General features: G+C 39.9%; 1 gene segment (V, D, J or C); it reads left to right on the top strand.

Annotated features, from left to right (window-relative positions):
• The first annotated feature begins 2,317 nt into the window (after positions 1-2,317).
• On the top strand, positions 2,318-4,833 carry LOC133255300 (T cell receptor alpha variable 26-1-like). The segment is given in 2 exon segments: positions 2,318-2,549; positions 3,317-4,833. Coding segments are annotated over 2 exon segments (453 nt in total).
• The last annotated feature ends 8,803 nt before the right edge of the window (positions 4,834-13,636 follow it).

Genomic DNA, 13,636 nt, shown 5'->3' with positions numbered 1-13,636 from the left:
ATTTTCTTGGGCTCCAAAATCACTGTGGAAGATGACTGCAGCCATGATATTAAAAGACACTTGCTTCTTGGATGGAAAGCTATGACCAACCTAGACAGCATATTAAAAAGCAGAGACATCACTTTGCCAACAAAGGTCCATAGAGTTAAAGCTGTGATTTTCCAGTAGTCATGTATGGATGTGAGAGTTGGACACTAAAGAAGGCTGAGTGCTCAAGAATTGAGGCTTTCTAATTGTGGTGCTGCAGAAGACCTTTGAGAGCTTCTTTGACAACAAGGATATCAAATCAGTCAATTCAAAGGAAATCAACCCTGAATATTCATCAAAAAGACTGATGCTGAAGCTAAAGCTCCAAAACTTTGAACTCTGATGTGAAGAACTGACTCATTGATGCTGGGAAAGATTGAGACCAGGAGGAGAAGGGGGTGACAGAGGACGAGATGACTGGATGGCATCATCCACACAATGGACATGAGTTTGAGCAATTCTTGGGGATAGTGAAGGACAGGGAAGTCTGGTGTGCTGCAGTCCATGGGGTCACATAGAGTCAGACACGACTGAGTGACTGAACAACAGTAAGACTTCCATTGGGTATTTATGAATATTTGTTAAATGAACAAAGCATGATTATCATAACATTTACTCCCATGTCTTCAACTGAATTTTCCTCAATCCTAGACTTGGATTTATTGTTTATTGCCCATTTTGTTCACAATTTAGTGTTCATTTTGTTCACAATAATAACCCTCTGTTTATACTATTGGAGCCTTTTGTTCGGCAGGCATTCCTTAAAATTGGAAGGTTGTTTTCAGAATAATTTGAACAATTGTTCAACATAATTTTCTCCTTAAATTCATGAATAATGACTTACCGGCTCATTCAGGATACAAATAATTCTTGAGTGTCTACTGTGTACCAAGCTCTCTTATAAACATTGAATTACATGGCCTTTGAAGTAAATTTTAAGTATAGGAAGGTTAGAGACAAATGAAAACTTAAAGAGATCAACAGATGAGAATCATATGACTGCAGTACAACAGTCAAAAATAATTAAAACACTGCTATGGAGAGTTTAGGACCAAGAAAATACAGATGCGTACAGAGGTATTACAAGTAAGATGTGTGTGCTCTGTGCTAAGATGCTTCAGTCATGTTTCACTCTGCGAGTCATGGACTGTAGCCCACCAGGCTCCTCTTTCCAATGAATTTTCCACGCAGAATATTGGAGTGGGTTGCCATGGGCCCTTTTCCAGGGGATCTTCCTGATCCAAGGATTGAAACTGGGTCTCTTAAGTCTCCTGCGTTGGCAGGTGAGTTCTTTACCACTCGTGCCACCTGGGAAGCCCATTTACCTGCAAACTTGAGGGGTTTTTCAAAAAGTTGCTTGCTGACTTTTGGTCCGGATTTAGATCTGCAGTTCTTCTCTTCAGTCACAAGAGGGAGCTAATTCATCTGAAAACTGTTTCTTTCTGGGAGAAGGGAACAGAAATTTATTTTCCATTGATGTGCCCCTCAAAAGGAAAAATGACATAGTTTCACTTTCTTTAGACAACTTGTGCCTTATTATCCCTTGTTGAATGTGTGTGGTCAAGGATTCAGGTTAGCCCAATAGCCTAAGCCCTTTCCAAGTACCTTCCTAACACGCTTTCCCATTTCCCTGCTCTGATTATCCCTTCCCTTTTTTATTCCTGATACCCTTTTTTCCCTGCTACAACTTTTTCTACCACTCACACCCACCTCCACCCCACCTCCACTTTGCCTTCATTTCTGTCTATTCCTCTTCCATAGCATCCTTGCTGCACAACATCCACAAGCATCGGCATAGGGAACATGAGAATTAAGGACCACTGTTCAAGGAGGTGAACACCATCTATGTCAATCAGTTAGTTTATTAAGAACAAATGCATGGAAAATGTCTACCTAGTTAGCAATAGATGCATTATTCCAGGAACCCTTACAAGAGCTGCTGCAAGTTCTAGGATGTGTAGCTATTAGTCTCAATGTTATTAACTTTTCCTGTCTCCCAGAGCACATCACTGCCTACTTTTGAATCTCCAATTAATTTTCTGGAATGTGGATGGAAGTTTTCCTCATTTTACAACACAAAGCTCAGTACATTTTTCTGGGATTAAACATTGTGTTCCTCAGGCTTCATGGACCATCACCAGTTTCTTAAGAAACAAATGAAAGACCAATGGTTGTGCATAGACACATCATTGTGATCAGAATTCCTTTTCTTGAGCCAGACATTAAACTTCATAGATGATTTCACTGTGAGCTGGGGATGTTTCACCATCTTTTGGGGACATGAATAAAACAGGGGAGGAAGATATAGATAAGCAACTGCTTGATCATTGGCTGAGAAGGTCCTGGCAACAACGCAGCAGTATCTGCACTCATTGCAAGTTTTTACTAACAGCTGTTGCCTCTGTTCTCTGGAACCTCCTCAAGCCAAGGATCAGACACAAGCCTGAGCTCTGGGCCCATTGTCCTAGCTTGTCCTTGAAGTATGAGGCTGGTGACTGGAGTAACTGTGTTTCTGACCTTGGGTAAGTGTTCTGTGTCTACAAGGGATAACTTTGAGGCCAAAGGGCCACAAAAAGTCACTTACTCTCTTCTCCTTTCTCTGTGCTTTATTCAGCATTATAGTGATGGAACTGAGAAATGATCTAAAGAGGCCAGTCTTCTACATTACAGTTTAAATCATAGCCATGATACCAGAAGAGTCCTTAGCAGTAAGCAGGTTGTAAGAATTCTCTGGGATTATTAAGCCAAGGACCCATGGAACAAAGCCTGTGGAGTCTCTGATTCTTGCCACATATCTTTGGTCTCTATAATTTTGTTGTTGTCCAGTTGCTAAGTTGTATCCAACTTTTTATGACCAAATGGACGTCAGTATGCCAGGCTCTTCTGTCCTCTACTACCTCCTGGAGTATGCTCAAATTCATGTCCATTGAGACGGTGATGCTGTTTAACCATCTCATCCTCTGATGCCCCGTTCTCCTTTTGCCTTCAGTCTTTCCCAGAATCAGGGTATTTTCCAATGAATCAGCTCTTCTCAGCCAGTGGACAAAGTATTGGAGCTTCAGTTTCAGCATCGGTCTCTCCAATGAATATTTAGGGCTCATTTCCTTTGGGATAACTGGTTTTATTTCCTTGCAATCCAATAATGAACATCCACAATATTTTTACAGGACATAAGTAGAAATACTGGAGTAGGGGTTAGGGCCAGACAGTTACAGGAGGGTTATGCCTTTGATCCATAGAATTACACTGATTTGTGCTCTGGAGTTAATTTGATTTCTTAACCCCCCAGGGAATGTGTTTGATGCTAAGACCACCCAGCCCAGCTCCATGGATTATCTTGAAGGAGAGGATGTAACCCTGCCTTGTAGCCACTCTACCATTAGTGGAAATGAGTATATACACTGTTATCAGCAAAGTCCCAATCAGAGTCCACAGTATGTCATTCATGGCTTACGAGGCACAGTGAACAGCAGCATGGCCTCTCTCACCATCTCTTCAGACAGAAAGTCCAGCACCTTGGTCCTGCCCCAGGTCACCCTGAGAGACACCGCTGTGTACTACTGCATCCTGAGAGAGGCACACTGGGACAGACGGGGCTGCACCTGTGCAGCATCTCTGGTGGCAGGAAGAGGGGACACAGCGGGGGGAGCAGTCACAAGACCAAATCTAGAGTCATCTAGAAGGAGAGTCAGAGAGCAGTAAGAGATGAGGAAAATGAAGTGAAGGAGAAGGGGAGAAGAAAAACAAAGAAGAAAAGGACATAAAGGCATAAAGAAAAGAAGAAAAGGACAAGGAAGAAGTGCTTCAATGGTTGATGTGGGTGAGAAAATTATGAGTATACTAAGGAGTATGTCAAGGCTGTATATTGTCACCCTGCTTATTTAACTTCTATGCAGAGTACATCATGAGAAATGCTGGACTGGAAGAAACACAAGCTGGAATCAAGATTGCTGGGAGAAATATCAATAACCTCAGATATGCAGATGACACCACCCTTATGGCAGAAAGTGAAGAGCAACTAAGAAGCCTCTTGATGAAAGTTAAAAAGGAGAGGGAAAAGTTGGCTTAAAGCTCAACATTCAGAAAACAAAGATCATGGCATCTGGTCCCATCACTTCATGGGAAATAGATGGGGAAACAGTGGAAACAGTGTCAGACTTTATTTTGCTGGGCTCCAAAATCACTGCAGATGGTGACTGCAGCCATGAAATTAAAAGATGCTTACTCCTTGGAAGGAAAGTTATGACAAACCTAGATAGCATATTCAAAAGCAGAGACATTACTTTGCCAACAAAGGGCTGTCTAGTAAAGGCTATGGTTTTTCCAGTGGTCATGTATGGATGTGAGAATTGGACCGTGAAGAAAGCTGAGCACTGAAGAATTGATGCTTTTGAACTGTGGTGTTGGAGAAGACACTTGAGAGTCCCTTGGACTGCAAGGAGATCCAACCAGTCCATTCTGAAGGAGATCAGCCTTGGGATTTCTTTGGAAGGAATGATGCTAAAGCTGAAACTCCAGTACTTTGGCCACCTCATGTGAAGAGTTGACTCATTGGAAAAGACTCTGATGCTGGGAGGGATTGGGGGCACGAGGAGAAGGGGACGAAAGAGGATGAGATGGCTGGATGGCATCACTAACTCGATGGATGTGAGTCTGAGTGAACTCCAGGAATTGGTGATGGACAGGGAGGCCTGGCATGCTGTGATTCATGGGGTCACAAAGAGTCAGATATGACTGAGCGGCTGAACTGAACTGAACTGAATAATCCTAATTGCAAGATAGAAATAAAATGAGAAGCATTAGCAATTTTTCATGGTTCTTTCTTTTTTTTTTTTTTTTTTATTTATTTATTTTTTTATTCTTCCAATTTTATTTTATTTTTAAACTTTACATAATTGTATTAGTTTTGCCAAATATCAAAATGAATCCACCACAGGTATACATGTGTTCCCCATCCCAAACCCTCCTCCCTCCTCCCTCCCCATACCATCCCTCTGGGCCGTCCCAGTGCACCAGCCCCAAGCATCCAGCATCATGCATCGAACCTGGACTGGCAACTCGTTTCCTACATGATATTTTACATGTTTCATTGCCATTCTCCCACATCTTCCCACCCTCTCCCTCTCCCACAGAGTCCATAAGACTGTTCTATACATCAGTGTCTCTTTTGCTGTCTCGTACACCGGGTTATTGTTACCATCTTTCTAAATCCCATATATATGCATTAGTATACTGTATTTATGTTTTTCCTTCTGGCTTACTTCACTCTGTATAATAGGCTCCAGTTTCATCCACCTCATTATAACTGATTCAAATGTATTCTTTTTAATGGCTGAGTAATACTCCATTGTGTATATGTACCACAGCTTTCTTATCCATTCATCTGCTGATGGACATCTAGGTTGCTTCCACGTCTTGGCTATTATAAACAGTGCTGCGATGAACATTGGGGTACACGTGTCTCTTTCCCTTCTGGTTTCCTCAGTGTGTATGCCCAGCAGTGGGGTTGCTGGATCATAAGGCAGTTCTATTTCCAGTTTTTTAAGGAATCTCCACACTGTTCTCCATAGTGGCTGTACTAGTTTGCATTCCCACCAACAGTGTAAGAGGGTTCCCTTTTCTCCACACCCTCTCCAGCATTTATTATTTGTAGACTTTTGGATCGCAGCCATTCTGACTGGTGTGAAATGGTATCTCATAGTGGTTTTGATTTGCATTTCTCTGATAATGAGTGATGTTGAGCATCTTTTCATGTGTTTGTTAGCCATCTGTATGTCTTCTTTGGAGAAATGTCTATTTAGTTCTTTGGCCCATTTTTTGATTGGGTCGTTTATTTTTCTGGAGTTGAGCTGTAGGAGTTGCTTGTATATTTTTGAGATTAGTTGTTTGTCGGTTGCTTCATTTGCTATTATTTTACAGCCCAGATTATTGTACCCAGCAAGGATCTCATTCAAGTATGAAGGAGAAATCAAAAGCTTTTCAGACAAGCAAAAGCTGAGAGAATTCTGCACCACCAAACCAGCTCTCCAACAAATACTAAAGGATATTCTCTAGACAGGAAACACAAAAACGGTGTATAAACTCGAACCCAAAACAATAAAGTAAATGGCAACGGGAACATACTTATCAGTAATTACCTTAAATGTAAATGGGTTGAATGCCCCAACCAAAAGACAAAGACTGGCTGAATGGATACAAAAACAAGACCCCTACATATGTTGTCTACAAGAGACCCACCTCAAAACAGGGGACACATACAGACTGAAAGTGAAGGGCTGGAAAAAGATTTTCCATGCAAATAGGGACCAAAAGAAAGCAGGAGTAGCAATACTCATATCAGATAAAATAGACTTTAAAACAAAGGCGGTGAAAAGAGACAAAGAAGGTCACTACATAATGATCAAAGGATCAATCCAAGAAGAAGATATAACAATTATAAACATATATGCACCCAACACGGGAGCACCACAGTACATAAGACAAATGCTAACAAGTATGAAAGGAGAAATTAACAATAACACAATAATAGTGGGAGACTTTAATACCCCACTTACACCTATGGATAGATCAACTAAACAGAAAATTAACAAGGAAACACAAACTTTAAACGATACAATAGACCAGTTAGACCTAATTGATATCTATAGGTCATTTCATCCCAAAACAATGAATTTCACCTTTTTCTCAAGCGCACATGGAACCTTCTCCAGGATAGATCACATCCTGGGCCATAAAGCTAGCCTTGGTAAATTCAAAAAAATAGAAATCATTCCAAGCATTTTTTCTGACCACAATGCAGTAAGATTAGATCTCAATTACAGGAGAAAAACTATTAAAAATTCCAACATATGGAGGCTGAACAACATGGTTCTTTCTTGTGTCAATAAAATGTTAGTTCCAATGTGTTAGTCTTAACCTAGAAGTGAAAAAAATACAAATAATTCTCGTTGTTCCAAAGACTTTTTTCATGTCCGACTCTTTGCCAATTCAAGAACTGTAGTCCTTCAGGCTCCTCTGTCCATGGGATTTTCTAGACAAGAATACTGGAGTGGGTTGCCATTTCCTTCTCCAGAAGATCTTCCCAATCCAGGGATCAAACATGGTCCTTTGTCTCCTGCATTGGAGGCAGATTCTTTACCACTGTGGCACCTGGGAAGTGGTCCAGTATTCTTTATAATGTCTATGTAGTACTCTGAAATATTCTATTATTAACTACTTTTCCATTAATAAATAATTTTTTCTGTTACTGTGCTATCATAAAGAGTGTTATCTTCATATATCTTTGTAGATTGACTTCTGTATATATGGAGACATGTCTATTGTAATGCCATTTCTGAAACTGGAATGGGTGTTTGCAAAAAAAGGTGCATTTAAAAATTTTTTGATAAAGTGACAATTTCCATTCAAGTGGTATAAACAGTTATACTTCAACCAACAGGGAGTGAGAAGGTGCAATTTGCATCTTCCAAAAATTGAGAATTATCAGCCTTTTTCATTTTAGGAATCCTAATATACTTTATGTATGGCATTTTACTGATCCCTAGTGCTTTTGAGCAATTTTTTTCTCTGTATATTGGCACTCTTTCATTCACCCTTCGTCATATTCTTATTCCTATCTTTTGACCATTTTTTTTCCATTCAGTTCAGTTCAGCTCAGTCGCTCAGTCATGTCCAACTCTTTGCGACTCCATGAATCGCAGCACCCCAGGACTCCCTGTCCATCACCAACTCCTGGAGTTCACTCAGACTCATGTCCATCGAGTCGGTGATGCCATCCAGCCTTCTCATCCTCTGTCGTCCCCTTCTCCTCCTGCCCCCAAACCCTCCCAGCATCAGAGTCTTTTCAAATTAGTGGAGGAGGATAGATTTCTGTCTTTTTGATGATCCAAGAATATTATGTCAGTGATGCCGCTCACATCAAGGACTGGAATACCTCTCTTTTATTTTCCTGTCCTGTGCTCTAATTTCCTCTAAATCTTTTCTCCTGGGGAAAATGTGTGGCTAGTAAGGAGCTCAGGATGTTTCAGAATCTTGCTACAATCAGTAACACATCGGTCTATTGCCACCTTCGCATGAGGTGGCCAAAGTACTGGAGTTTCAGCTTTAGCATACCTAAATGTAAATTGCTGTGTTTATCATGCTTTGGAAATTGCTTTGATCCGTGAGTCAGAGATGAAGGAACAGATATTGTACTGAGGTCTTGGAAAGTGCCATGAGAGGTGCTGTAGCACTTTCCAAACACCAGAATATCCCTCCAGTCACTTTTTCACTCATTTCTTCCTCTTCACAGACTTGGAGCTCACTTTCCTTTTCCTCACTTCACTCTTCCTGAAACATATCTTTTCGTTCCTTTTGCTTATTGAAGTGTTCTCAGTCATCAGCCCAGTACCCAACATATACTAGGTGTTCAATAAATATTTATTGAGTAAAGAAATATTCATGACTGATGTTACTAATAATTGCTAGGGATGCAATAAAATATTGAAAGGGTGAGTTAGATTTTCTATAAAAATAGAAGAGACAGTCAACCTCATACGCATAATGAAGACAGGGTTATATTTGAAAATATTTATTCATTCATAAACTCATTAATCCTTTCCTTCTATTTCTGTTTCTTTTCCTTCCTCCCTCCCTCTCTCTTTTCCTTCTTTCCTCTCTTTACTCTTTTTTCCTATCATTATTAGTGCAATAGGTCATATGTGAAACTTAATTTATTCCAATACAAAATTATTTCTTCCATTAAAATTCCCAGTATGTTGTGTTTCTCATAAAGTGGTTGACATGATATATTTTGAAAGATTAAAATTATGTTTAACTAGAGTCCCCTGCAAAGAAGCAGGGAATTCTCCTGATTTTAGAAAAATAGATACAAAAAATAGTTATTTAGATATCAACTGGTATTCTCATTGAGTTCATCTTCCATAACTATAAGCCAACAGAGATGTTAAAAGTCCATATGGTATTTTAGTTAACCCATGCCCATAGTAAATCTATGTCCAGTTACAACTGGACATATTAGATCTGGACATGGAACAACAGACTGGTTCCAAATATGAAAAGGAGTACGTCAAGGCTGTATATTGTCACCCTGCTTATTTAACTTCTATGTAGAGTACATCATGAGAAATGCTGGGCTAGAAGAAGCACAAGCTGGAATCAAGATTGCTGGGAGAAATATCAATAACCTCAGATATGCAGATGAAACCACCCTTATGGCAGAAAGTGAAGAGCAACTAAAAAGCCTCTTGATGAAAGTGAAAGAGGAGAGTGAAAAAGTTGGCTTAAAGCTCAACATTCAGAAAACTAAGATCATGGCATCTGGTCCCATCACTTCATGGCAAATAGATAAGGAAACAGTGGAAACAGTGTCAGACTTTATTTTTGGGGGCTCCAAAATCACTGCAGATGGTGATTGCAGCCATGAAATTAAAATACACTTACTCCTTGGAAGGAAAGTTATGACCAACCTAGACAGTATATTAAAAAGCAGAGACATTACTTTGCTGACAAATGTCCGTCTAGTAAAGGCTATGGTTTTTCCTGTGGTCATGTATGGATGTGAGAGTTGGACTATGAAGAAAGCTGAGCACTGAAGAAGTGATGCTTTTGAACTGTGGTGTTAGAGAAGACTCTTGAGAGTCCCTTGAACTGCAAGGAGATCCAACCAGTCCATTCTAATGGAGATCAGTCCTGGGATTTCTTTGGAAGGAATGATGCTAAAGCTGAAACTCCAGTAGTTTGGCCAGCTCATGTGAAGAGTTGACTCATTGGAAAACACTCTGATGCTGGGAGGGATTGGAGGCAGGAGGCAGGAGGAGAAGAGGACGACAGAGGATGAGATGGCTGGATGGCATCACTGACTCGATGGACATGAGTCTGGGTGAACTCCGGGAGTTGGTGATGGACAGGAAGGCCTGGCATGCTGAGATTAATGGGGTTGCAAAGAGTCAGACACGACGCAGCAACTCAACTGAACTGAACTGAACTGAAGTTCTTTCCTTAATCTGAACCTTTGCAGATACTTATGGTCAGGATGATTTTTCCCAAGTACTTGTTTAAAACACTTATATGGACTCAACTTTTACAGCCCAGGTCAAGCAACATTACTTCTTATGTGAAATCTCAGAGGATAATATTGCTAACATTTAATTATAAATATTCTTGGATCTGGTCCCCTCTTAAGATGGTTTGACAGGAATATTTGCCACTGAGGGCCATTTTATATTTATATTCATTCAAACTGTTTCCTACGAGGCATGAAGAGATTCCTTTTAGTACACAAACCAAAGCATGGTCAAGTTCTCTTCTCGTCATTTAGCAAATATCTCCTTCACAGCACAAGACCCAGAGATAGGCTTTAGCAAATACGATGATGTGAGTTGGGAAAGGGTAACCTTCTCCAGTGGGTGACTATTCTGTCTTGGTTTACATCCTTCTGCGTAAACTGTGACAGGGGTCCTGATCTGCATGAAGACCAGGGAACTTTTAAAACATCCCCAAGTGCTGCTTCAGAACCTTTGCTCTTTTAGGGTGGGAGTGGAGCCTTCACCAACATAGCATTCCTAGATTTGTCTTCATTTGGAGTTCAAATCCAACATTCCTGAAAAGGAAAAGTTATCCCAATCATGTGCATTTCAACTTTGTTAACTCATGGGATTTTCCTTTTCCATTACATCCTAAATCTGCTTCTCTTTCTGTTTCTATATATAAAGTCATTCAGATTCAGATTTACTTTTGACTTTAAAGAAGTTTTGAGATTTCTACTGTTTGTATAAATACATGGCAACACTTCAAAGACATTAAGGACCCTATAGTGGGTTGGAGGGCGGCCCCGAAAGATACATTCACATCCTAACCCACAGAAACTGTGAATGTGAACTTACTTAACAAAGAACCTTTTCAAATGTAATTAAGCAAAGGATGTCAAAATCCAATCATACTGGATTGTCTTGGTGGGGCCTCAATCCAGTGACAAGTATCCTTTTAAGAGACAGACAGGTGAGAAGTGTGTCCTTCCTCACCAGGAAGTCCTTGTGAGGTCTTCTCAATGGAGGAGGAGGTTGGAGGTATACAGTCACAGGCAAAGGACCACATGGAGCCACCAGAAGCCAGAAGAGGCACGGGAGGAGTCTCTTCTAGAACATTTGGAAGGAGTATGTTCCTGCTGACACCTTGTCAGACCTCTGCCCTCCAGGTTGAAGGGAACCGATTCTTGTTTTTTGGAGCCATTGAATTCGTGATGATTTGTTATGGGAGAACTAGGGCTACTGGGGCTCACAAAGTTTTCCAAAGGTAACATTTCTAAATAGCTACAAGCAACTCCTGACTGTTTACATTCATGGAAGGGCACTTTTAAATTGCTCTCTGGGACATTTGCATTCAAATTCTCACATATGCAAACATACACATTTATTTATCATTCAACAAATGTTTGAGTAACCACTATTTACCAGGTATTACTGGATCAGCAATTTTTGATCCAGTCACGGAGGGGCAGCATCTGCAAACATAGACACTCCCTGGGGAAGATGGGCGGGTAATAAGGTAGTAAGTCTGATTGGCTGTCTCAAATTGTACTCACTCCTTTCTATTTTCTTTCCAAAAGGCAGTATAGACTACATTTTTATAGATCTGGAAGAAGCTGAGACAAGAGAAACCCTTTTAGGAGCAGGCAGATTCAGCAACTCTTTCTGAAGAGGAAGAAAAGGGAGATGCTACTGTTAGCACCAGTGTTGATCTTATGGATACAAATATCACGTGAGTTTGATTGCTCCCAGAAAATTCAGCACAGAGGAATCTTATCTGCAGGCAACTGTAGGAGTGGGATTTTCTGACTGAGAGCAGGATGTTGAGAAAAACATAAAAACTAAAATGTGGGAGATGGAATTGGGGAAGGAGACATGGAAAGAAGGAGAAAATACACAAGAAGAATGAAAGACACCATTATAGCTGAGAGAATAAACATCTAATCAGACTTTCTCTGTTACTTCTCATTGCTTTTCTGAAACAGAAATGAATGGACAACAGATAAAGCATTTTCCTGAATTCTTGCTTCCGCAAGAAGGAGAGAACTTCACCACATACACCAATTCCTCAAGCACCTTTTACAGTTTACAGTGGTATAAGCAGAGGCCTGGGGGCAGTCCTGTCCTCTTGATGATATTAGCTAAAGGTGGAGAAGTGAAGACACAGCGGAGATGGACAGGTCGGCTTGGAGAGTCCAAACAGCACAGCTTCCTGCACCTCACGGCTGCCCAGCTCTCAGATGCTGGAACCTACTTCTGTGCAGAGGCACAGTGCTCTGGTAGCACCTGCTGTCTGTCCCCAAACCTCACTGTGGGCTCTAGGGGTCGCTCCTCCTCATCTCTCCTCAGAGCAGGGGCCAGAGATAGCTGAATTTATGATGTCTATGAAAATTGAATTTTTAATTAAAAAAAAAATTCCCCAGACTCAGTGTTACTGAAGAATTCTGTCAAACATTGAATTATACACAATTTTTTGCAGAAAATATAAAGAAAATAATTCTTCACTCATTTTATGAGGCTAATATTACCCTGATACCCAAATCAGACAAAGACCATAAAGAACCAAAAACCTCATGGAAATGTCTTTTATCTTGGAGATAGACACAAATTTCTGAAAACATTTTAGCAAGTAATATTCATTGATATATACAATGAATAATATACCGAGCACAAATGTAATTTCTTTCAAGAGTGCAAGACACTTTAATATTGAAAATCAATGGATGGAATTTACCATATTAACAGGGTAGAAAAGAAAAATCATATCATCATATTAATCTAGTCAGAAAAAAAAAGGATTTGCAAAAATTCAGTAGTCAGTTATGGTGAAAACTCTGAGCAACACAAGAAGATGGGGAATCTCCTCAATAGCTAATGGTATTCTTACTAGTAAAAAACTACGATTTTCTCTAATAAAGAGAACAAAACCAGAGTGTCCATTCTTGTCACTCCTTCCGTACAGGGCTAGATGTTGGAGCCAGTGCAATAAAGAAAGTAGATGTAACAATCTAATAGAGTTGAAAGAAAAAGTAAAACTGCCACCATTTGCTGGTAACATGATTATCTATGTAGAAAATCCAAAGAATGTACCCCTAAAATTATATTAGGGAAATCCAAATTAAAATTAGAAAGAGAAACCACTTTACATCTAACATAAGGGCTAAAATGAAAATTACTGACAATACCAAATTCTGGCAAGGAAGCAGAGAAATCGGATCACTCATGCATTGCTGGTGGGTAAATGGCCCAGTCATTCTAGAAAACAATCCAAGAGTTTCACATAAACTTAAATATTCACTTACTGAACAACCCAGCAATCACACTCCTGGGTATTTATGTTTGAGAAAGGAAAACTTTATGTTCACACAAAAATATGTACATTAGTACTTGAAATTAACCAGTGATTTTCACTGAATGAACAGATAAATATCCTGTAGTACACTTACACAATGAGATACTATTTATACATCTTTCTCAACTTCAGTAGGGTTATTTTGCAATAAATCATTTTAAGTTGAAACAATAGAAAGCCAAAAGTTCATTTAATTTGGGAAGGAAATCTAAAAAAGAGTGGAGATAAATGT

This window comes from Bos javanicus, chromosome 10 (assembly GCF_032452875.1).
Source record: "Bos javanicus breed banteng chromosome 10, ARS-OSU_banteng_1.0, whole genome shotgun sequence".
NCBI lineage: Eukaryota > Metazoa > Chordata > Mammalia > Artiodactyla > Bovidae > Bos > Bos javanicus.
This window is presented reverse-complemented; position numbering and strand designations above follow the sequence as displayed.